Source organism: Sylvia atricapilla, chromosome 8 (genome assembly GCF_009819655.1).
Source record: "Sylvia atricapilla isolate bSylAtr1 chromosome 8, bSylAtr1.pri, whole genome shotgun sequence".
NCBI classification, from domain to species: domain Eukaryota; kingdom Metazoa; phylum Chordata; class Aves; order Passeriformes; family Sylviidae; genus Sylvia; species Sylvia atricapilla.
In genome coordinates this window covers 8,667,454-8,692,172 of record NC_089147.1, presented here as the reverse complement: position 1 = coordinate 8,692,172, position 24,719 = coordinate 8,667,454, and the positions used below count along the sequence as shown (strand labels likewise).

The 24,719-nt window shown below is 42.8% G+C and overlaps 2 protein-coding genes across 3 annotated transcripts in view; one reads left to right on the top strand and one right to left on the bottom strand.

Annotated features, from left to right (window-relative positions):
- Nucleotides 1-617: 617 nt before the first annotated feature.
- HABP2 (hyaluronan binding protein 2) lies at nt 618-24,462 on the top strand. Its single transcript, XM_066323563.1, has 14 exons — nt 618-833; nt 9,148-9,184; nt 14,130-14,234; nt 15,338-15,445; nt 15,860-15,976; nt 16,223-16,342; nt 16,957-17,128; nt 17,555-17,643; nt 17,767-17,998; nt 18,876-19,018; nt 19,365-19,499; nt 21,003-21,148; nt 22,074-22,274; nt 23,847-24,462. Exons 1-13 carry the CDS (start codon nt 759-761, stop codon nt 22,230-22,232), a joined length of 1,638 nt encoding a protein of 545 aa, XP_066179660.1. The 5' UTR covers nt 618-758; the 3' UTR covers nt 22,233-22,274; nt 23,847-24,462.
- The window catches only part of NRAP (nebulin related anchoring protein), a 47,385-nt gene continuing 46,168 nt past the window's right edge, over nt 23,503-24,719 (bottom strand). For both annotated transcript variants that reach the window (XM_066323559.1, XM_066323560.1), the window contains exon 42: nt 23,503-23,906. In XM_066323559.1, the coding sequence (XP_066179656.1) occupies nt 23,805-23,906 (102 nt within the window). In that variant the 3' untranslated portion in view covers nt 23,503-23,804. The remainder of the gene's footprint in view (nt 23,907-24,719) is intronic.

Genomic DNA, 24,719 nt, shown 5'->3' with positions numbered 1-24,719 from the left:
TGAAGTCCTTGGGATTTCACTGTTTTCTTCCTCATATTTCAGCATGCAGGCACTATTTGTATCACCACCTTCCTTTTCAGGCTCTAAACTGTCTTGGAGAAAGAATGGTCACTTCACTTGTTTCTGTAACGTGAAGCACAAACAATATCTGTTAAGGAAAAGTTTGTCAGCATTTCCGCAACAGAGGGTTGTTTATTCTTGCAGTAATACTCTGATTTCCTGAGTTGTTACTGTTGTTACAAATGCTTCAGCCTCAGGAGAATAGAGGTTACTCAAGAATTTAGATTTTTTATTAAAAAAAAAAAGTCCTAGTTCTCACGTAATTGGATGAAAACTTGAGAATATGAACTCTAATTCATGACTGAAATTTAGAAAATAATCAAATAACACACTTTGATACTTTAAAAAAACATATATTGTGTAACAAGATCTCACTGTTTTTCAGGTGGGAGAGAAGTATAATTCATACTTTTTTCCCCATTTAAAATAATAGTTGAAAAATAATTCTAATACAAGATTAATGTTTGTTTTTATTGGTAATTTATACAGTTCCCATCCTCGTTACCTACTGATTTGAAATATTTGCCAATACAGTGATTGTCTGGACAGGATGCATTTATTTGATCAGGGCAATCTGTTGAACATTAAACAATATTTGAAACACGGTTAATTATTTGCACTGAATTAGCTTGGCCTCAAAAGATTGTGGCTTGTCTGAAAAAACATAGGCAAGAAGAAAAACTCATTTCAAGAAAAAAATGAGGATGGTTAAGAGTTCTTCGACTCTTCAGGTTCTTCCACTGGTTATTCTCCTAGGGACTACATGTTTGGGCGTGAGTATGTTTTTATTCTCCTTTTCTTTCTGTGTGCCAGCTCTGCTGTATCTGCATTTCAGGCTGCTGAGGGGACCAAATTAATGCAACATAAGGGGGAAGCCCCATGGGTTTTTTTGGAGCAAACACCCACAGTGTCAAGGAATGGCTCATCTAAGTACACTGAGTAGCCAACAACAATCCCAGTGGCCTGTTGTGGGGAATGTGGTGCCTCTCCTAGCCCTGGGCACTAAGAAATGCCCCAAAATCCTGGGCTCCAGCATGGGCAACGCATCTTAAAATCATAGAGTGTTTTGGGTTGTCAGGCACCATAAAGATCATCATGTTCCAACCCTCTTGCCCTGGATAGAGGCATCTTCCACGAGAGCAGGTTGCTCAGAGCTCCATCCAGCCTGGCCTTGAGTATTTCCATGGATGGGGTATCCACCATCTCCCTGGGCAACCTGTGCCAGTGACTCACCACCTGCGCCGTAAAAACTTTCTTCCTTATTTCCAGTCTTCCTTCTGAAGTGTCTAAATATCAGATTAAAGAGGTCATGCAGTTTTGCAAACTCTTCTGTAAAAGGTAAAAATTCCACTGGCCATGTGTTTAGAATGTCTGAATTTTCATTGTCCTAACGTGGGAGGAAGGTTAATGGCAAAATATTCAACACAGCTAGGGGTGACCAGAGCTCTGCTCTGGCAGAGCTTGATATACTTTCCTACATCTATTCATCTCCTCTTTAAAGAAGACTGGAAGAATGCCTTGTAATCAAAGGAAAGTTAAAAGTCAGTTTTAAAAAAATTTCTTTTGTTCTTCCAAGCAATCAAGTAGATTTTCTCATGAAGGAATCTGAGGGTCTTTTAAATATCTGCTTTCTTAGTGACTTTTCCTATATGTGCAGGTTCATATTTACTGAAATGCATTGCAAAAATTCAGATGTTGACATGTTTAAATTGAAATCTTTGGGAAAAATATATAGTGAGGGGGCTTAATGGTGCATAGATTTTTTTAAGAAGTCTGGAATTCTAGATCAGTGATTTTCACAACTCAGTAGAGTAATTATTATTTAGTGTATCACCAGGACCCATGTCATACTTGGTCCAGTAGTACATATGGTATCTTACTGAGGGGATCAGCTCTAGGATACTTATATACCAGTTTCACAGACTTTGTGGGAGCACCATCTAATACAAATAAACTCATAATGAATTTGACAGTGTTAATTCATGTTCAGTTAGAAAGATGTGGGGCCAGTCTTAGACAACATGAAGTCTTGCCCAGATTTTTCTAACTAGTCCTAAGTGTTAGATGGATTCAATGCTTTGACAGTCCTAATCTGACTTTGCTTTAAAAATTGCAATGGAAAATGTTGAGTACGTCTCCCTCCCGCCTCTGAAAATTCATTAACATTGCTAAAATGCAAAAGCAATTCTGCTGTCACTGAAAAGCAGCACGACAGAATATTCAGCAGGCTAGTTTTTAATAAAACATGCTTTTTCTTCATAATTAATATAACAAGGTTTTCTGGCTTAGTACTTGGCATGGATCCCAGAAAGAAAAAAAAAGAGGGGCAGGAGTCGCCATGATGCGACCATTGCATGACAAACAAGTTATGAGAGGATATTTTTGTCTTAATGATTTGTCCTGAACAAAACATTGCACTGAAATGGTTTGAATGAAAAATAATAGATGCTGCACTTTGCTGAAACCACAGAAAACACCCTTAAATTCCTATTTTCATCCTTTTCTAGAACTAGCTATCTTCATAATTTTTATTTGACTCTGGTTTTAGAAGTTTTCATAGATAATAAGGTGAATAACAAATATTACTGGTGAAATGTAGCCAAAGTCAAACATGGGTTTAAGCAATAGTTCATGCTGAGTCAGTCACAGTAGAACAAGAAAATACTTGGACATTCATGGATCTGGCAGGGTTGGGGCAGAACCCTAAGACAGAAATTTTCATTCAGTTCTTTCATACTACCTGAAAAGAAAGTGATTCCATCTGCACAAATCCAGATTACTTCCATAAAAGACATAAAGCTGCATGGTGAGCACTGAATTTGGTCCTTTACTTTACTATATGTGATGCAACTGCACCAAAGATTGTCTTCAGACATGGCAAATCTTCTTAGGTTGGAGGTTTTTTCCCTGGTTTTTCGTTTCCCTTCTGCTCAGCAAGATACTGTAGTAGAAATACATTGTATTGTATTGTTAAGAATTCCTTAATTAGTCAAAGAGAAAGCCAAAGAACTTGGCTGCAACTGAGCTGTGTATCCTCAGTTATCCAGACTTGTACTGAAGCAACTTTTCTGGAATGCACTCATATTTAGATGATATTCTTAGATGATGTGCTGAGTTGGGCTAGAGAAATCTGAAACAGGACAATAGAAAGTTGTGCCCCACAACAGTCCAGTGACAGCCCTTCCCATACACCAGGCTGCAGCTCCCACTTAACAGTGCTCTAAAGTGATTCAGCACATGTCCACAGGAAAAAAAGTTATTTTTAAATCTACCTGTGTCCAGGTCAGGCCTTTTCCTTGTATCAGATATCCCTGCAAACTCAACTTCCCTGGCAGCAGGGAGGAAGATTTACAAGGGTCAGAGTATCAGAGGTAACCCTTCACTGAATATTTTGGGACTTCAAAAAATTGATGTCCACTTACTTGTGATGGAAAGTGTTTTGAAATCACGAGCCTTGCCCAATCCAATAACCAAGTGCACTTAGTAGTGGAAAGGGAAAGATAAAAGGATCACATCAGGATCAAACAATTGCAAAAAAGAAACTCTTATCGTAAGGGTCTGCCTCCCTCTTGGCCCACAGCAAGCAGTGGACACTGTTGCCAGCAGTGCAGGTCCTTCTTTGCCTCAGCTGCTTGGAGACCAACATTTTAGGGTGTTCCAAAGTTAGCTCTGTCTGACATCTTTTTCTAGCCCACAGTGGATCCATTGCTGTTGTAAAATCCCACTGCTGCTTCCCTCACCCTCACTGCAGGGCTGCACCACACACACAAGGGCTTCACGCTCCGCCGTGTTGAACAATGATCGCTGCCAAGAGAAGAGAATGCTGCCAAGCCTGCCTGGATTTGTGGCCCATCAGGTGTAATACCCTTCTGCAGTGCTCGCCTAAATTCGCCTGATGAAGCAGGAAAGCAACAAAGCCCTGGGAGCGCCCCCAGCTAATTTTGCACCGCGCTCTCAGAGAGGGAAGCGCTCCTCGCTGACCCCCGAAGGCAATCAGCTTATGCCCTGCAGCGTGCAGGTTGATATCCCGTGTAACTAAAGGGACTTAATGACTTTGCATAAGCTTTAAGTCTAGCAGTATAACCTGCATTCCCAGTACTGGCTGCAGGAGCGTTTGATGGTGCAGACACGCGTGTTTGTGTGACTGTCTGGCTCCTGCAGCCCCCTGAAACACATTTTGTAGCTTCCCTGTTCTGTGGCATCCAAGGCTGACCCCATTTTCCACCTAGGAGCATGAGTGCACTTCAACCACCAGTGAGCTTTAAAAACACTCAGCTGCTACCAGGCCATCTCTTACAGAGCAAAGATTAATTTGGAAACTTTGATTCCTTGGAAAACAGGAGCAGGTAACTCCTGAGCAGAGGACCAAGCTGGTTTCAGCAGCACCTCTGGAGGATCTTGCTTTTTTCCTGGATCCCTGCGGGTTTTGTATTAGAGGCTACCATCAGAAAGATTAACCACTAAATAGTCCGCAGAATAAGGATTTTAAGTGTGAGCTTCTCTGGGTACTCTGGGACTGGTTGATAAGGAGCACACCATTTACTCTGATGCACGGATTGCAGTTCAGTGTGGAGGCAGGAGATGCCTTGTTAGCAGAGAAGTGAAGAACTCAGAGGTTTTGGTGGAATCCTTTCAGAGAATGGTTTCCCAGGCTAAAAACACAACAATGTGTTGCATGTGTGCTCCAGATGATAATATGCCCTGCTTTCATTATAGTGCAACCATGGCCTTGGCTGAGAAATACAATGTCATTGCTGGAAAAGCCACTTTCCCTTGAAGTTCAAAGACTGTCACTACCCAAGATGGTTGCAGGCAAAAATCTGGCCGATTGTAAGAGCATCAGAACTGTCGATTCCCTCCTCCTTTGGCAAGCAGCCCAGACAAAGGTTCCTACTGAGAGCTGTCAGCAGGATCAAGGGGTTCACTACGAGAAGGCAGTAGCTGTGTCTGCCCTCGTGGCTCCTTCATGGCTTGTGTCACTTGTGGATGGAAGTTGATCAAATACCCATCTTCATTCTCCAGCTCAACCCCATCCCACGTCCTTCTTGGCTGCAAAGCTGTGACTGCACAGATGAGCAAATGAAAGCATAATCTTTGTTTTTCTGCCACAGAGGCCACTTTGTGGCAAGTTGCAGAAGAATTAGAAGGACTTCATGCAATTTAGTGAATAAGCCAATTCCTACCAATGCAGTTCAATACTGCAATTCCTGCAGTGCTTTGTTGCAGTGTGTGTGTATGTATAGAGCTACTTTTCATCTGTCTTGCTACTCTGTCATGCAAGCTTGAGTAGTTACAGTGTTTTCTCTGCCAGTCTGTTTTGCACACATGTAAATTCACAGCATAACCCTGGGCTGTCACCTTTCTGCTCTCTTTCTCCACCTGCTTTTGTGGTTTAGTGATTCATTTTTATTGTAATAAGAGGTAACATTGTACCCAAGACACAATAAACAGTTCAATTGCAGAACGCCCTTGGCAGCTGTAAATAATTTCCCTTGAATTTGGGGTCAAATCTTCCTGGGTTTATTCAGAAAGAATTGCCAGAGATTAACTGGACAATTTTGTCTGAGAAAGAGTCATAGGATTCCATCCTGAGATAAAGAAAGCTCATGGTTCTGTCATTCCTGTTTGAAATCTATTATATTTCATTAGACTCCCTTTCTTAAAGAGTTGAAATGGAAAGAAATTTGGTGTATCATGTGTCTGCAATATTTAATATTAGTAAAAAATCTATTTAGCAAAATTTTGAAGGCTTTTTGGAGGAATGAAATTTTAGTGACGTGCTAATCATTACAGTGACAAAAGACAACAAAGGTCAGGTGAAATTAGGATATTTTGAATTTCACAATTTTTTTCTAGGAGCCCTATAGATGTAGTTGCCTCCATGGTCACCACTGCACTAGTATCCATTTAAAATGTCCCTCCTAGCTTATTCCCCCCCCCCCCCTTTTTTTTTTTCCCCTTTTTTTTCCCCCTTTTTTATTTGGTACTATTTCTTTTTTATGAGCCTGAAGTAATAAAATTTAAAATTGCTCTCTGCAAATTCTTCCAGCTCTGTCCCTCATCACTGCAGAACTGCTACGAACAGAATCCAGTGATTTTATTCCCTCTTGAGAGAGCACACAAAGTATCGGTGTCGAGCTGCAGCAAGGAGACCGTTTGGTGAAACCAGCCCCACAGTCTAATTTCTTCTTCCCCCGCCCCCCTTCCTTTTGTTCAAATCCTGGTCCTCGTCGGGCTCAGAGTTGCACCTCGTCGGAAGGACAAGATCCTCCTCTGCTGGCCACGAGCAATACGGCACTGCCGGCAGGAGGCCCAGCCTGCGCTCCCTCCTGGACCCCCACCCTGAGCACCCCTCCCGACAGCCGCCTTCGGTACCCGTGCCTAGCATCCTGCATCCCACAGCCTGCATCCCACACCCTGCATCCCACACCCTGCATCCCACACCCCGCATCCCACACCCCGCATCCCACACCCTGCATCCCACACCCTGCATCCCACACCCTGCATCCCACGTCCTCTCCTGGAGGGGCTGGAGGGGAGAGCTCCAGCACACAGCAGGGAAGGAGTGAGCTCTTCCTCCTCCTCCTCCTCCTCCTCCTCCTCCTCCTCTGCTGCACACTGCCATGGCAAGCTTCATGCTAGGAGTCAAAAAGCTAAATTTGACCCTGCTGGCTAGTGGGGGTGAAAATGCTTCAAAAGCAGTGTGGTCTGGTGAGTGGTCCAGGGGATCTCAGGGCAGAGGAGAAAACTACATGCTAAGAAGTCAGGTCTGCCAGAGGTTTTGTCCCCTGTGGCTCTGCTGCTGCAGTTTGTGACAGGCACACGAGGAGGGAGAGCTGCAGCACAAAAGGAGATACAAGAGCCTTGCAGTAAAGATTCTGTTTAACTCCTGGACTCTCTATGCTGGGTGCTCCAGAAGCCTTTGTTCCCAGTAATATTTATACTGTGCCAGCAGACAGAGGCTTTCATCCAAAAGCAGGAATCAAAATCTGGGACTCAGTCACCAGCCACTTCATTGCCCGCTCTGAAGGATGATACTGTAAACCCACACACTGTTGAGGGCATCACTTTATTGCAAGATAAATTTTGCTGCCATTTTACAATTAATTACTGGGTTTTTGTGGTCAGCTCTACCCATGTTTGGACAGAGCAGCAGGTGGATAACCTGGGAAAGAAAGTAGTGTAGCACAATGCTGCATTTCTCATCTGTCTTATTTCCTTGGGGTATGAACATTGTGAGACTGTCATCTCCACCCTACAACTGGGGAAACTGAGGCACAGAACAGCCTGGTGCACCTCATTCAGCCTGGGCTGAAACCAGCATTCCCTGGGGTGCCAAGAGCTGCCCCCTGCTTCAGGGGCAAAATCACCAAGTCAAACCTTTCAGACTCAAACCCTTTCCAACCCCATAAAGCAAACACCACAACAGGGCAGCACAGAGAGCTGGAGAGCGAGATGAAATGCTTCTTGCATCATCCCACTCCCAGTGCTGCTTCCTTGTTCTTTGTTTCATCTGTTCCTCCAAAAGAAAGGAGTGCATTTGCAAGGTTTGTTTTGGTCTGTTGTTTATGGATGAACGCTACCACTAATTGTAAATGGAGCAATTAGACCTTTGCTTTATATAGTCTCCTTTGGGGTCTGGCAAAGGATCTGACGAATGCTGTACCTGCACTCAAGAAACATATACACCAAGGACAGAGCTTTTACAGCCTTCTCATTTGCCATCATCTCCGCACTCATTCAGGAGGGGCAATTGTGTGTGGTTGTGTGTCCTTCCAGCTGCAAAGGATTTAGTTCTGTATGTGTGTGGCTCTCTCAAATGCACCTGGGAAGGGGCTCTGCTGAGTGGTTCAGGGGACATTGCTCTCATTAAAGTCAGTGGGGAAGGGGAGAACTGGAGTGTCTGTTCTCCCTGGCTCAAACACAAGAGGGACGCAAACGTGCCTGAAGCAAAAGCTCATTTATATATTCCAGATAATATTCACAAACGTGAATTCTGAGCTTTTTATTTTGTCCTGTTTCTTATTCATTGCTTCTGATTCATTTGTTCTGAGTCTCAACCAGCGTTATCTGAGAATGTCTTTCTTCTATTTATAATGTGTGACTAAATAGGGCATATATTTACAGTTAATTGTATCTGTAAGCAATGCATAGGTGCACATAATAATTGCACGTATGCTGTCCTTACTGTGTGTGTTATATTGTTTGAAAATAATTTTAGGGAATAAAATGTATGTGAGGGATGAAGAATAGCAGCTTCAAATCTCCTTTATACCCACTGTTAGCATGTGTATCCTCACTGCAGGCAGGTAATCCTGTCCTCAGCTGGGATTTAGAGCAAGAGGCAAAGCAAACGGAAATTGTCACGCTGGGGATGCGCCCTGGTGTAGAGTCAGTGCCTTTCCTTTCAGACAAACCTCACTCGCACTCTTCAAAGGCTAAGAGCTGTTTTCCGTCTTCTTCTGTTCCCTTTTGTTGCTTGTCCTTGATCGTGAGCCAAGCAGGAAAGGCTGGAGCCCCACGTTGGAGGTGGGACACATGGCATTTCCTCCTGGAGAGCACCAGAAATATTCTCTTGCATCCAAAGATTGTTGACAGTATTCCAGCTCAGGGGTCCAGGTCCTACTGGTTGTACCAGGTGTAAGGTCCTGGGCCATGCTGCACTGCCCAGCAGCTACTCTGCCATGCCTGGGCACCTCCCAGTCTCCAGCTCTGGCAGCCAGCTGGAGCGTGGCCTCAGCATGTCAGCATCTCAGAGAAACTGGAAAATAGCCAGTGTGCCATCACCTCATAAGCAAAGACACAACTTAACTCATTCAGGTCAAGTTTGCCCCAAATCAGACCAGCCCAGTAGCTTAGGCTGTATGCTTAGAAAATCCAGACCTTTCCCATGGGTTATTGACCGTTTGTTACTCTTTTCAAAGAGCTCTTAAAATCTAGGTCACTTAGCTCCAAAGTGGGGAAACAGCCTTATCTGAATGTCCAGCATAAAGGGCAAACAGAATCTTTGTACTGTAAGCAAAACTCTGGGCTGGCTTCTGGTTTTTTTCCAGAAAATGACTCTCTGACCTTTATTATCTCATGCAGGTTTCCCAGTTTTCCTCCTGGGCCAACATGATGACAGGTAGGTGGTTTCAGTTTCTTCATTTCAGGACTTCTGCCTGCCACAAAACTGAAAGGCTGGCAACCTGATTCATCAAGACCCTTCACTAGTGCCCAGTAATGAATTACATTAACTTCATTGACAGCCTTGCTGAGCCTAGAAAGTCTGTCTGACTTTGGACAAGTTATGTGGTGAGTGCTTTCACACCTCCACATGTGCCGTGCCAGTGCAGGAGACAATGCTGTATCATGCCCCAGCCAGGAGGGTGTCTGACACACTGGAGCCAAAATCAGAGGTACAGCAGCAGTCCCAATGTGCAGCTGATCACAGGGTTCTCCTGGACCACACCTGGAACTCTCAATTTTGTCCCAAACCAGGACTTTTCTGCCATCATGTGCTTTGGGGACCCCTGAGTGACACAGTGGGCCACAGTCTGGAGGAGAGGTCGTGGTGCTGGGCTGCAAACCTCACAGAAGGATAAGCAAAGAGCCTAGCTGGGGATGAGAACTGGAGATCAAATAAATGAAGGCTGACTTTCCCTTGCAGCATTCTACTAACTGTAGAACTTATTTCTGCAAGGCTTTGTCCCAAGTGCTAGAAGATTCAAAAACAAGCCCATCCAAGTAAAAAATCATTAAAGGCTATGTTGCATTAAGATGTTGATAAGGAAAAAGCTGTGATGAATATTGTGTGAGGATGTGTAGGATGTGTGAGGATTTATATATCCTTTCATATATGTGGTCCCTGTAGAAGATTATGGTTTTATTGATAAATTTAGTATTCTTCAGGTAAGCCTTGCTCTTTCTTTTCTTGTTTTCAATGACTCTTAGACTTGAGTTTATAATGCATATCTAATGAAATATTACAGTAATTATGCTCATTTTCCTGCAAAAAAATAAGGTGAGTTTTAGTATGCACTCGTTATTGATCTGCATTCCTGTTCATTCCAGTGGTATTTGGGCTTTCAGGTCAAACCAGATATCTTGTCACTCATACAGCAGTGCCCAAATCAATGTTGCTGTTCTAACAACATGTGTCTAGGAAAAAATATTTCCAAATAATTTTTGTGTCTGAGCTCAGTATTTTGGTTCTGCAAATATTTGGCCACAGTCATGCACCTGATTCAGTGTTTACACACCTGTTTACACAGCCTTGTGCAAACTGGTTGGTCTGCCTTTTGATGGTAGCTTATCACTTTCACAATTTCTTAATTCATTCCCTGCTTTATGGTGTATGATCATTACCTCTGTCCCTCCACTGTTCCTACAACCTCCTGCTGCCCATCCCCCTTAAAGTCTCCACTCCTTCAGCCATCACGATTCCCCTTCACCCCACATCCATCCCTCAGAGGAAAAAAGTGCTGCAAAACTGCTTTTAAGTAACAGCCACAAAACTATTTGAAAGGCTTTCTGGCTTTGTTGTTAGCTGGTCTCCCTTCTTTCTGAAGCTGCAGATACTCCCAGCCACAGCCCGCTTGGAAGGGAGGAAATACTGTGAGGTCTCATCTCTGTAGAAGTAAATGGGGAATATCTCATTATTTAAAATACACTCAGGATTTCAGCCTCATAAAAATAACGCTGCAATAATCTCAGAGCTGGGGACAAAAAGTATTTAGAGGGGTGGTAGGAAAATTCACCCTGCTTAAATTAGGCCAGATTTCAGTCAGTCTCCAGAGGTTCAGAGAGCTTGAATAAATGCTGGGTACTTTCTGGTCCTCTTGATGTGTGTTGGCAATAGGCTTTAACTCTGCACATCACTCATCTTGACAACTGCAGTCCAACAAAGTTACCTTGCAATTCAGGTCACCCGATGGCATCCTAATGCATCACTTTCCCACTTGGAACATTAGTCATCACTTGATCCAGGGAAGGTTTTGAAAACAGTGTGACTGTCGGCATCGGGGTATCTGTTCTTTCCATAACAGAGAGCCCGTGTAAGCTAATGAACAAGGGGATATTGATCAGAAATCCATTGCTTGATTGACAGCTCTTGGCAATGTGAAAAACTGCAGATGAAAGCCTGTGCAGTTTAAAAGATCACCCAGACCTCAAAGCTGATTTGAAGCTTTAAAAGTCAATCTCTGTCTATCAATTATGGGGGGATTTTTTGTACTACACAGAGGAAAGTTATTCTTTGAAAATTTGCATGCAGGATGTCTAATTTAATTTCATGTAATAGTCACATTTCAGTGACAAATGTCAGATCACTGCTTTTTTTAAGCATGTTAAGGTTTTCCAGCACTTACAAAGAACGAACACTCTGATTTAGTAATATGTTTAAATCAACCAGTGTATCAGACTTTTTGCTTTAATTATGTGCTCAGATAAAAAAAAGTGTTGTTTTTGCTTTACTAAACCTGTGGCTTGTTATGAATAATTAAAAAAATTGGAATGGGAGCACTTCTTAAATAAGAGATGTGGAAGCCAAATAGTTACTTAGTGTCAAAACAGTGATAAATAAGACATCTTTTAGTTTGATATCATATGCCCCACTGAGGGTTTTCTGGTCTTTGTTTTTCACTGGTTCATGCAGCTGGAGATGACATGGAACAGCTGGGAGATGGGAAACATCACTCACATGACCTGTAGGGAGCTATGCGTGTTTCTCAGCTTCATGAAGAGGGATAGCAATGGGGAAAGCAGGGACACTGGTCCTTTCTCAGATCTGTTGCACTCTTACATCACCTTGGCTGATCTCCTGGCCGGTAAACTTAGATTCCTGGCTCCCATATCCACATGGGGGACAGGATACCCAATAGGGTTTGCTGATACCTTCTGAGACCTTTCCACATTCACCCTTAACTCCATGCCTTGGCCATTAATTTTCTTGAAATGGTAATTGCCAACTCTTGAGGGGATTGCTCAGGCTCGCCTGCCTTACCTCAGCCCTGGCTACCTGAAGTTGCCCTCTTTGAGTGGCTTCTGGGTGCCAAACTGGCCTCAGGTATGCTATAGCCTCTCCCAAAACTGTCCCATCAGTGCACGTGGGGGATTGTGGCCCCCAAACCTCTCAGGGCCACCAGAAAAACATCTTGCAAAATGTGAATTGCATCTTGGCCATCTTGTTTACAGGAGAGCTGAACTTAAAAGTAGTTAATAACATGTCAAGTAATTACGTAAATGCTCTTAATAAATGATTAATCTGTTGCTGAGAAATGCCAAACAAAAATCAAATGACAGTGGCGTAATTTCTTGACAACACACTAAGCAGTTGGTTTAAAAACCAGGGTGGGTGACTCTACAATGGGTTAGCCATTTGTGCTCATCTAGGGCACTTATGCTTCCTCTGTTGATGCAGAAGAGTCCTCAGTGGCCTCTGTAAAGCGTGTTGGCATGTTTGCAGTCCGCCTTTCACAGCCGTCACTCCCCTGTTCATCCTTTATAACTTTTAGCAGGTATATTTTACCATAAAAAGGGATACCCCATTCTTCAGACAGTATCTGTGGAAAAAAAGCCAGCAAGCCCCTCAAAGAGTTTGAAAATAAACACGGGATACAAAATCAGACTACTTCAGACAGTTCCCTGAACCTCAAGTTGTTTGCAAAATCTCCTCTCCGACAAAGTGAACTTGGAGGCTGCATTTCAGGCAAAACTTCCTTTTTGTTTTTCTTCCTTAACTACATCACATTAAATTTAATTTTGTTCAGTGTAGACAATGTCCTTATCTTTCAGCAAGATCCCTCTGTTCCTCAGCAAGGCGTACACTTCTGCAACACTTGCACATAGTCAAGACTCGGCTCCTGTGGAAATAATGAGCTGAGGAAAAGGAGTCTTGACTTGACATAGCAATAAATGAGGTGAAACTTTCCTCTTTTTTTTTTTTTTTTTTTTTTCTTTTTTTTTTTTTTTTTTTGGTGAGAAGCGAGAGTTGGCATGTAGGAAAAAAAAAAGAAAAAAAGACTGTTCTATTTTAATACGAAATATAAAACACCCATTGTACAAATGTGGAAATTCTTTCTTTATTTCAGAAGCAAAGAAAGAATAAAGATAAAGGCTGCAAGTGAATGAATGAGGAGAGAAAACTAAGATAATGCAGTTGATAATCAGTTCAAGGCAGAGCATTATCCATGGGGCCATTGGTCCAGCCTTAGGGGAGAGCTTTATAAAATGTCTCTGTACGTAGGTGAGCTTTGCTCATTACCATAGCTTGTCTTTGAAACACTGGAGTAGCTTCCACTGGCAAGAGCTGTACCTGTGCAAGGAGCTGCCAGTCCACTTTAATCAAACAACCCCCCAGCATGGCTGGCGAGGTCGTGGTCCCCACGGGCTCCATGAGGACACTGGCTCCCGTGGCCATGGGCTGGCAGAGGCAGGGATGGGCTCCTCAGCATGTCTGCAGTGCTGGGCACTCGCTCCTCGAAGGCTGTTCTGTGGGTGAGAAGTCACAAAGTCATGCAGGTGCCTCGGGCCCTCGGCTCCCCCTGAGTGCTCTCTGTGTCCCCACACACAACAAGGCACCTGGGCTGGGGAGGGCCCTGCCTCCTTCTGCAGCAGCTGTGGTGATGGTCAGCAAAGCAGCTGGATAAAGAAAATCCCTTCTTCTTACAGGAACCTGGATCTCTTCTTGTGCTGGCACCAGCCTCAGCATCTGCCCTGGCTGTGGTGCCACACGAGGGGCACCTTGTGCCTTTGCCTGGAGAGCCCTGTTCTGCATCCACTCTGGGGCATCCTGGCTGTCACCACAGGGGTCAGCTGGGCAGCCAGAGCTTCAGTGCCCCTCAGGAGCATCCTCCAGGGCAGCACTGGGGCCATCTGGGCTCAGGGTGGCCATGCTGAGCACTAGGTGAGCTCTGCCTAAGCCAAGGAAGAGCTGAACAGTGTCTTTGGTCCTCAAGGTGGTCTCTAAACCCACTGACATCCCAAATGAGCTGAAAGAGAAAAGTACTCTCTGTCTCAGGAATAACTTCTTTCACTTGTCTTCTTCTAGTTTTAATTCCTCTGTTCTTCCCTCTCACCCCTCCCTGCAGATGAGCCTGATGACTATGAGAACTACTACTATACAGATGTGGATCGGAAAACCAACCTCCAGCAGGAGATCAGGGACACAATCAGCTGGCTCGAGACACTTTTAGGTGACATCTTTGCCATGAAAAATACCTCTCAGGGGTGGGCAGAAAGGCAAGGAAAGGGTAAAATCCCAACCCTGTGCTTGAAGCATGAGCGTGGCAGGTCTGGCTGCCAGCCTGCTCTCGAAATGCCTTCATCAAAGGGATGAGTTAGGAGGTTTGCAGTGTTCTTCTTTGTATTTCCCTTGTAAGGATCCTGTGTTTTATCTCCAGGTTTCACAGGATGGATTCTGATCATGCAGAACATTTCTGATTGCTACTACAAAAAAGCACAGGCTTATTTGTCTATAGTCACTGTAAGATGTAATTGCTGTTTTCATGGGATATATGTTCTGTATTTAGGCTAGGAACCAAATGTAGAGCAGGTTTCTTTTTTCTTCTTCTTCTTCTTTTATCAGTTGCAGGGGTTTTATTTCCTTTTCTTTTTGTGTTTTGCCAAACTTCAGGACAACAGGAAAGGATCCTTGAGATTGCTCAGGGGACTCAAAGGGATAGGCAGGGAAGTTGCCTGTAACATTCCCTGAGTTATCCCCTGGTCCAAAGCAAGCAGAGCTGACTTTTGGCTGTCTCCAATACCAATTGCTCCTGGCAGCCTGTACAGCAGTGGAAATGTTGAGCACAGTGTAAGGAGCAACACACGAGTGACTTTCAGCAGGTGCCAGCCCCCTTGAGGCAACTCAGGGCTATGGTAGAGTCTAATGGCAGTGGATGGCTTTTCCAGGGGAGATTTATTGCTGTGTTCCAAACAGCCCCATGCCAAATCCACATCACTCCAGACTCAGTGCGTGAAGGCAGACATCCAGAGGCAATGCCACAGAGGCAAATCTGTCTCTGATCAAAGGAAGGCACTTGCCCCATTACAACTCTATAGTAGGGCAAGGGGAGTAGAAGATCTCCAGACCCAAAGCTATGAGCCACTGCAGCTTGGAATAAACTGTGCAGCAACTCATACTGCTCCTGTGGGTGCTGAGTTGATGCATAAGCACAGCACTTGTTACACAGGATGCTGTGCCCAGGAAGACAGACTCCTGCAACCACAGAATGTTAGAAGAAAAAGCAGGTGATGAAGTTTGAGAGGCTGAAAGATCTCCATCCTTTTACCTCTGCAGATTCCTGCTTCTCCAACCCCTGCAAGAATGGTGGCACATGTGAAGCCAATGGAAGGAGCTTCATCTGTAGCTGCCCCGAGCCATACAGTGGGACTACATGTGAAAAAGGTAATGGCTCTTTTGCTAATCTAGGCTCCTTCTTTTGGCCTTATTAATGCTACTGTTGCAACTTTATAAACCCACTATTTGCTGAGCTGAGTGTTCTTACAGCCCACAGCAGTCATAGTTCTTAGGATCTCATGTAGGCCAAAGTCTGTCTAAAGAGCATCCAGTAAAATAAACTTCAGGAGTGCAGAGAGTGCTTCTCTGCCCTGCAGGGTGGGTAGTGGGGAGCTGCTCATTGATAACACAGATTTTTTGCCATAAACACTGTGAACAAGAAGTGAGATTCCAAGTCCATATCTGCCAAATGAAAGCTGCCTTGGAGCATCAAGGGAAGGCATCTTCCCATGATCCTTGCAAGGGCACAGCCCTTGTGCACACACAAATGCTGATAATGTACTTTATGTGTGTTTTCCACAGTGGAGGACAGGTGTCTGGAGAAGAACTGCCACTTTGGTGACTGCCTGATTACATTAACTCCACCCTATTCTGAGTGCAGCTGCATGCCTCCCTACAAGAGACCGTCCTGCCAGTTTGGTGAGTGCTTAGCTGGGCACAAATTGTGTTAAGGACAGCACCATGGCCAGTCTGCGGTGGGAAATCACCCACTGCAGAGGGTGATCCTGCCCTAGACGTGCTGCAGCTCCCATGGGCCTGGCCAGTGATGAGTTATGACTCATTTGCAGGGTGGTGGTTCAGTCATAAAACAATGCCATTGGGCATGCGAGTGGCTGTGTAGTGTTCAGCACATTGACAAAGTTGCTCTGTGTTTTCCACTGACAGCATCCAAACAGTGCAGTCCAAACCCTTGCAGAAATGGAGGCACCTGCATACGGAACAGATACAGATCAAAATTCACCTGCAGGTGCCCTGAACCTTTCAGAGGGAGATTCTGCGAGATCGGTAGGTCACAGCCCCTTGGGAGGAGGAGTTGGCTTCCTCCTGCAGCCCAATATCTGATGCTATTCCTGTAGCATCCCATGGTGACTCCCTGTCACTGTCCAAGAGCCTGACTACACTGGGGCACCAGGCTCCTTGGAGACAAGGTCAGAGGAAGAGACCGATTTCTGCAGCCAACTACTGGCAAAGGGGCTTGAAATAGTTCTCATCTTTGTATTTCTAAGTGTGCTTTAGCAAGATCTCACTGGTATACAATAAGTGAGCATACATTTCCCAGAGGTCACACTTGTCACAAAGGGAAGAAGCATTGGGTTTTCCTTGAACACTCAAAATCTGATGTAGTGAGGATGCCTGTCCAGTTAGCTGTGGCTCCCCAGGCTGAGGGGACTGCTTCTGATGGGTGACATTGGATGGCAATCAAGCCAGAAGGTGGACAGATATTGGGACATTATTCTAATTTCTGGCCTGTGTACAATAGGGAACATAATTACTTGGCCCAGCAGGTTCTTCTGATCCTCCATAAAATGAATGTAGGACAAGGAAGGGAGGGAAGAGGAACCACTCTGAGCAAGGAACAACACCAAAGTCATTTTCATATGAGGATTGTCTTCCTACAGGACCATATGATTGTTATGAAGAGGACTCTTCTACATATAGAGGAAGAGTGAACCAAGCAGAAAATGGCAGGACCTGCCTGCACTGGAATTCCCACCACCTCTTGGACCAACCTTTTAATGCCTTTATGGAGGATGCTGACTCATATGGCATTGGTGAACACAACTACTGCAGGTAATATTGTGAAAAAGCATCTGTAGAGGTCTGTATCAAAGAGATCTCTGAGGACAAACTGCTCACGAATTTCAGGAACTGATGCTGTTAAGATCTCACATCCTTCTAGATGCATATAAAACACCAGAATGTCAGAGATGCCTTCTCTAACCATGCTGATGTGAGGCTTCCAGAAGTAGCCCTCTTTGTTTTGGACTAATCCCACATTTCCCTTATGGCTTATGATAGGTATGGGAATAGAAATATGGCAGTATTTTATGCCTTGCTCAGACATCTTCTTTGTCGAATCTTATGAAGTATTGGCTTTGGAAGTTCATCTCACACATGGGAGCATGAGGCTTCCCCCTAAGAATCCTCAGCTCCTTCACTGGTTTCATGGACATTTCCCCATTCCCTCTAGCTGATTCTCTCAACTGTTCCCTTCAGGAATCCTGATGAGGATGAAAAACCCTGGTGCTACGTCAGAAAAAATAAGGAAATAAAGTGGGAATATTGTGATGTTTCACCCTGCTCAGGTAAAGAATTAGAAGGAAGTGATTTGTCAGTGTGTAGGTGATCTAGAGTAGACACCCTGTTGCTTGTCTCTTCCAGTCTGATATTAACTCTGCATTATACATCTGCTGTCTCTTCCAATGCAGCTGAAGAGACCCCAACAGAACCCCCTACAGACCCCCCCGAAGCATTCCAAACATGTGGACAACCTGAAGTTCGTGGGACACTCAAGAGGATCTATGGTGGATCCAAGGGTACACCTGGAAAACATCCCTGGATGGCACATCTGCAGATAGATACTGCAGATGGGAATGGACATTTCTGTGGTGGAGTGCTAATTAAACCCTGCTGGATTCTTACTGCTGCACACTGCCTTGAGTAGGTGCATGTCCTATGATTAGGGCAGATAAATGTATAAAAATCAGGATGGTTAGTAAAGGCAGCTTGGTACCCAAATTTGCAATCAAATTGGAGTCAAATTGAAAGGAAAACATATATGTAGACAGAAAAAAAGTTAACACATACATAAAAATGTTTATGTACTTGAAAATTGTGCTTGCTGAAATAACAAACTCAGGCCCCGCTCAAATAAAATGAGCTAAAGAAGTTGTGTGAGAGGAAAAAAGGAGGAAAGTAGCAAGATTTTGTGATGTGCAAATGAAAAAGTCCATGAAAAACTCAGGGGATATTTGGATGCCATAAGCAACATCACATATTACATCAGAATTAATTTCTTCAAAACAGTCAAAATATGCACTTAGCTTTAATTTTTTTTCTGTGTCAGCTAGCTTATAATATTGCATTTCCTCCAACTTTGTATTGAATCAGTTGGAAACCACCACCCTAAGAAACAGGTAAATTACACACTGGAAATCATTTCAACATGGACTATTATAAATATGCTCAATGGCAAGCAACTCTACTCCCATGGCTACATGAGCTGCCACTCATCATCACTGCCACAGTAATAGACTGTGTGCACGCTGCTACTCTGCCCTAAAATGCAAAAAACATCATGTACCTGAAGTTTTAATCACTTTACTTCATGATTGCAACAAATAAAGAGCATGTGTATTTCCCAACACCACTGCTTTCCTATCTAAGCCTTCCTAAAATGATTTTAGGAAATCTTCAGGCCAAGCTTTACAACAGGAAGAAATATCTTGACTTCTTCCTACTAAAAGTGCAGGTTTTCACCACCACTGATAAAAAATGCCTGTATATAAATGTTGTTGGTTTTTTTTTTTTTTCCCAGAGACCCAGTCTCAAAGATCCAAGTAGCCCTTGGAAAGCAAAACCTCAATGAGAAAGAGGATCATGAGCAAATATTTGATGCAGTGGAAATTATTTTACATGAGGAATACAAAGAGAAGGGTGGTATCCTACACAATGATATTGGTAAATACTTTATTTGATACTCACGTGGCTCACCTCCAACCTTTGTTCTTTGAAGTGCCTCTTCCCACTAAAGTCACTGTAAAATTCTCATTGAGACTATGCTCTGGAAATAATCAGCCCAAATTGTGATCTAGACCCATTTGGATCTTGGGATGGAAACTTTGATGGGCAGGCAGAAATCATTGCTCTGGAGGAGCCAAACAATGGGAACAGGTCCAGCATAATGGGGCAAGTGGAATGTTGAGTTTATGCAGCTCTGCATAGGGTTGCATCACACACTGCTAACAATGGTTAGGGATCAAAATTATCTCCAAATACATTCTGTCATTGTTTATCTCCTCTCCAGCACTACTTAAACTGCAGCCTGTTGATGGTCACTGTGCAGTGGAAACAAAGTATGTGAAAATAGCATGTCTTCCTGACTTCTTCCTTCCTTCTGGGACTTCCTGCTTCATTTCTGGATGGGGCGAGACAGAGTCAGGTACTTTTGGGCTAATTGGATTTTGGTGGGTACTCCAGTGGCAAGGTGGGCATCTCCTTTCAGTAGCAATTGCCAGACTCAAATGAGGACCAAGGCACTAGTGAAACCAAGACATGGAATTCAAAAAATAAGGTCAGCTAAAACATGCCATGGAAATTACTCATTAGCAGAAATCTCCAGCTGCTAAAACAACCAAACCTGTCAGAGTTCTGATAAGATGCCTGATGCATATTTTTGCCTTCCATCCGACTCTCCATGTCATGGTTTCATCTGAAGCCAGCTTCAGAAGCAAGGAAGTATCAAGAGAGGCTATTGTATAGCTTGTGTGTTTCAAGACAGGACAAAGAAAGATAGGAAATTTCACATGGTTTTCCAGCCCATTGGGTCGGATAAAGCTTTTAATAAGCAGCATCTGGACCTTCAGATGTACTGAAAAATAAAAAAATCCCAAGCTTTTCAAGTTCAACCAGTTCTATCCAAAAACCTTTCTTGCTCACAGTAAAACCTAAGGGGAGAAATTACTATGCTTAAAAAAAGATAATGGCAATTTTCTGAAAAATGCATTTTCTCATGCTCTGATTGATGTGTTTGCTGTAAAGCAGCAGAAGGAAAGCCTGTCACTGAGGCTGCAGTAGGTGTCCTGGTGCTTTGTGACTGATACAGACTGATACAATACATGGGACTGAATTCTCCCTTCCTATATAACTCCCACTGAAGTTCATGAGAAAGTGTGTTCATCTGATCAGAATGCACCAACAGAATTTAATGGACATTTTTTTGAAAGTTCCAAATTAAAAGTCTCCCTTAAAAAGGCTAAGGGAGATTTTATGGGTTTTCCCCCACCCCAACAAAGAATATCAAGTACCCTGTACGTGTTCAAACTAGATGGCTCCTTCTTTGAGCAGAACTATTATTAGCATTTCAGGAAATCGCTGCAGAAATGAAATATTTCCTGAAACTCAAGCAGAACCAAACTTATAAACCACCTTTAATTATCTACAGATGTAGTACTTTGAAACTAAGGCTATTGCCTTTAGATGTCAAGTTATGTCTTTAGATTCACTGTAATTAATCATTGCCCTTAAATATTGTATGATTTTCAGTTTTCATCTGTTTCATTAGCTTGCATGTTAAAGCATCTAATATTACCAGTCTGAGAAGTGCTGAGCAGCTCAAATCCCATGGGGACCTCTGGGAGCTGCAGACAACCAGCACCTTGGAAAAGCAGGATTACATGGAGAGAGCTGATTGGAACCAAATTCTGAGAATCTGACTTCACATTTATTCAGGCAACAACTCGGTCCTGAGTGAAACTTCAGGCTCTAACTCACTGGAAACTTATCATTTCAGCCATTATCATTCCCTTCCCAGGCTAGCACAAGCATCCCCCCTGCTCTTCCCCCATGCCATCTGTTGGCCAAGCAAGCTCATATTTTGAATAAAAGACAACATGTAGCAGGAATGGGAAGAAAGTGACTTTATTTTTCGGTGCACATCCCATAGATGACCGATCCCACCAGCTGTTAGATGCCAGTGTCAGGCTGATTTCACAGAGGAAATGCAATGAACCTGAACTACATGATAACAGACTGGATGATAGCATGTTTTGTGCAGGAAGACTTCGGAAACCCGGAATCGATTCTTGTCAGGTCTGTTGCTTTTTCTGTGTTTGAGCACTTTTTTTTTTTTTTTTTTTTTTTTTTTTTTTTTTTTTTTTTTTTTTTTTTTTTTGTAAAGAGTAAGGCTATGCAGAGCTTTGGCAATGTGCTGCATATGTATCTATTCTCACATCAGTGTATTTCAACAGCCTTTCTGCAGCACACTTTGAGTTGTACATCCTCAGAGCTAATGTTGCCACTGTCACCCACAGGCAGATCTGTGGAATCAAGAGACTAGCCTGGAAAGCTTGGCTTCTGAGGCAGTTTGTCATAATATCCTGAAAACTTGCTCCTTTTTTCCTCAATTTTGTTATGGCCTCCACCTTGAGTGCCAATTCTAATCTGATTTTCTCTATCAGAGCTAGGACTTGCAGGGAGTCAGTATTGATGTTTCTTTTCATTACAGCTAACACAAATGTGAAACAAGTTCATATTTATACTGTTGAAAGGTAGGAAACAGTTTGAACACCTCCTAAGGTACAAATTACCACTGTAAAACATATTTTGTGAGAGAAATCAGAAATAAAAAAAAAATGAGACCAAGCAACTCAGAATAAGGCTATTTTGAGGAGTATGAGACAGCTTAAGTTTTCATTTATGCCAGGGATGACATCTTTATCTTTCTGAGTTCAGGCTCTGAATTCCTGGTACTTTCACGCCTGGGAAATTCCATATGACCTTGTCATATTTATGTCACAGACCACAAAAAAATTAAAACTTACATCCAAAAAGTCTAGTATCATTTGACCTGGTCACAAAACTGCAAGTCCACTTAGGGGCTAAGCAGCATCCGATGGTACATCTGTTGGGAAAAGAACATCATTACAACTGCAATGTCTTGTGATGAGAGAGAAGCATTCTGATTTTGCTTACTATTTTACTTCAGACCTTGATCATGTGTGCTTTCCTTCATCAGGGAGACTCTGGAGGCCCACTGACTTGTGTAAAAAATGGCTCCTACTACGTATATGGCCTTGTGAGCTGGGGTGAAGGATGTGGGTTAAAAAACAAGCCAGGAGTTTACACCCAGGTGTCAAAATTTGCCAGTTGGATTAAAGATGCAATTGAGGCTTAATCAAGGTTACATGATTAGGAGAGAGCTTTGGAATGACAAAAGGTAAGATTGAGTTTTACCATTTTTATTAATTCTCTACATGCCTCACCTTTGACCAAAAGTATTACTCATATTTTCTCATGGCCTGCATTCGGCATCCTTCATCAACATCTTGAAAATAGCCTCAAGAGCACTAGCTAGAATGTCAATGACAGTTTTTCTGCTGGGGGCTTTGAAATAAGCCCACATTTTTTACCTAAATAGATCAGAAAGTAAAGCTACTCCATTTCTTCCCCAAACAAATCAAAGACCCTGATATCATGTTTCTAGATCTGCTTTTCAAGCCACAAAAATTCTCCCAGTTCAGCTGCTGCCAGACATTTCCTCTTTCCCTCATGCTCCTATCTAAGGTGTGTTTTTTCTGCACCCATTGGACCTTGACACCTCAAAGCTATTGGTGTGTGGTCTTAAAGCCAGTACATTTTTCACACCCATAAGAATCACCATGTGCCTGAGTTTTCAAGACTGCAGCCATTGGAATTTCCTGTGGAGTGAGGATCAGGCAGGACAATTATTTTTAAAAGCACTTTTGTGCGTAAACAACTACAAATTTCATTAGTGATGCATTTCAGATTGAAAAACCAAACAAACTTTCAGTATACTAGAATTATCCACTTTATTCCCAACTAGAGAATAATTACATGTTGTGCTCCAGATCTACAATGGTTTATGTGTGCTTAACCAGAGAGATCTAGTAGTACTAAACACTATTAAAAAAAATCTGTCTAAAGCCACTGGATAACTCGGAAGTTCTCATAAGATGCACCTGTCAAATTGTGTAACTTTTGCCCAATGATTCTGCACAGAAATTTGAAAAACAAAGGACTGGTATTAAATCAGGATATAAAGAATAGATTTAATTGTGAAGAGTCAATTTCTTAAAATAGTAATGTCATTCTCACTTGAATTCCAGGGTGTACAACTTTCTCTAAACAGCAGCTAATTATCAATAGTTACCCCAACTGCAAAGAGCAATTCTGATTTTTTACTTTGGAAGGTTTGAAAAAAAGCTGAAGAACTAATTGTGACCTGAATACATCCTGATAGTGTAGAACAGATTCCCTGATGTCTGCTAGAAGACCTGCCTTTGGGAAGTCAGTGATAACTTTTCTCCCACTGGCCTTTGACTCATTCATCTCCTTAAACACCTGAATTGTGCTTTTTTATTCTCTTAGGTCAATGGTGCAATATTCCAGGAACATAAAAATCTCCAAAAATTATAAACATGGAATAAGAGTCACTTGATTTATTCATTACAAATTATTTCATAGTCTACTATCCTTGGTACAAAGCTGAGCCTGCCAGTCATCTAGTACTAATTTCATTTACAGCTTTAAATAAATAGCAGAATCTGTAATACATTCAGTGATAAATCACAAAGTATCCACACAAAAGTTATAAATTGCAATGTTTTCGTTGACTTTTAAAACAAAAATTCTTAAATGCTATCAATTGTGTTTCCCAGAAAACTGGAAAAGCTACAGGATTTGCAGTACAAGACGAAAATATATTTCTGTTATGTCATGTCTCTGTTTACTTCTGATACAGCTGCATTTGCCTTCTCTTGACTTGCAGAATTTCTGAAGCGTCAGGGTTGACTCCGACTTGCTGAGATCCTTCAGTCTCCAACTGGTCCTGTAAAATCACCCCAAAAAACACCTCAAAAAATTGTGAAACCAGGCAGTGGACAAGGGAGGGTTTTAACTATTATTCTATAACAATATTTTCATATTCAAAATTATGCAAGTGGAAAAAAAGGAAAAAAAAATATGGAGGAAAATCTGAATTGCTGTTCTGCACTGGGCGAATTTCTGCTGTGGAGAAGTGCAAAAAATGGACCTGTTCATGTACATTAGATACCTCACACACCAAAGGACTAAATGGGCTCAAGTCCTAGTTTCTATTTTGAACTCTAAATAAAAAGCAAACCAGCAAACACCTGAGTTCCACATGGATTGCACACCTGAAGGTTTCTCTGGGACCACCAGATCATTATCATACCTTTGACTTAAGAAGGCTTTGCCTGTAGTTCCCATTGCCTCCATTACTCAACCATAGTTTTCACTTATTTCCTGAGTAACTTTTCAGATGGGAATGTAAATCATGGGTATATACTGCTCCTCTTGGTCTGGATTATTGCCTGACTTCTCACTAAAGCTAACAATTAAATGATCGAAGTACTTGAAGTGCAGTTCTTCTCTTTTATTGTAGCTGAATGCTTCCTAACTGTAAGGGCTACGAGTTTCCTGTATGGACTTCTGCTCTCTTGTGCTGGGACACTGTAGACTGGGAGTCATCCCTGTGGAGGCAGGCAGAAGGAAAGCCTGGAAGATCCCTGCTTGTAATATCTTTAACCTTTAGCTGGACACAGGAAGAGGAGGCTGGAGCATTGCCCCTTTGCACAAAGCCTCCCACAGCACATATTACACTGTTAGGAGCCTACACTCA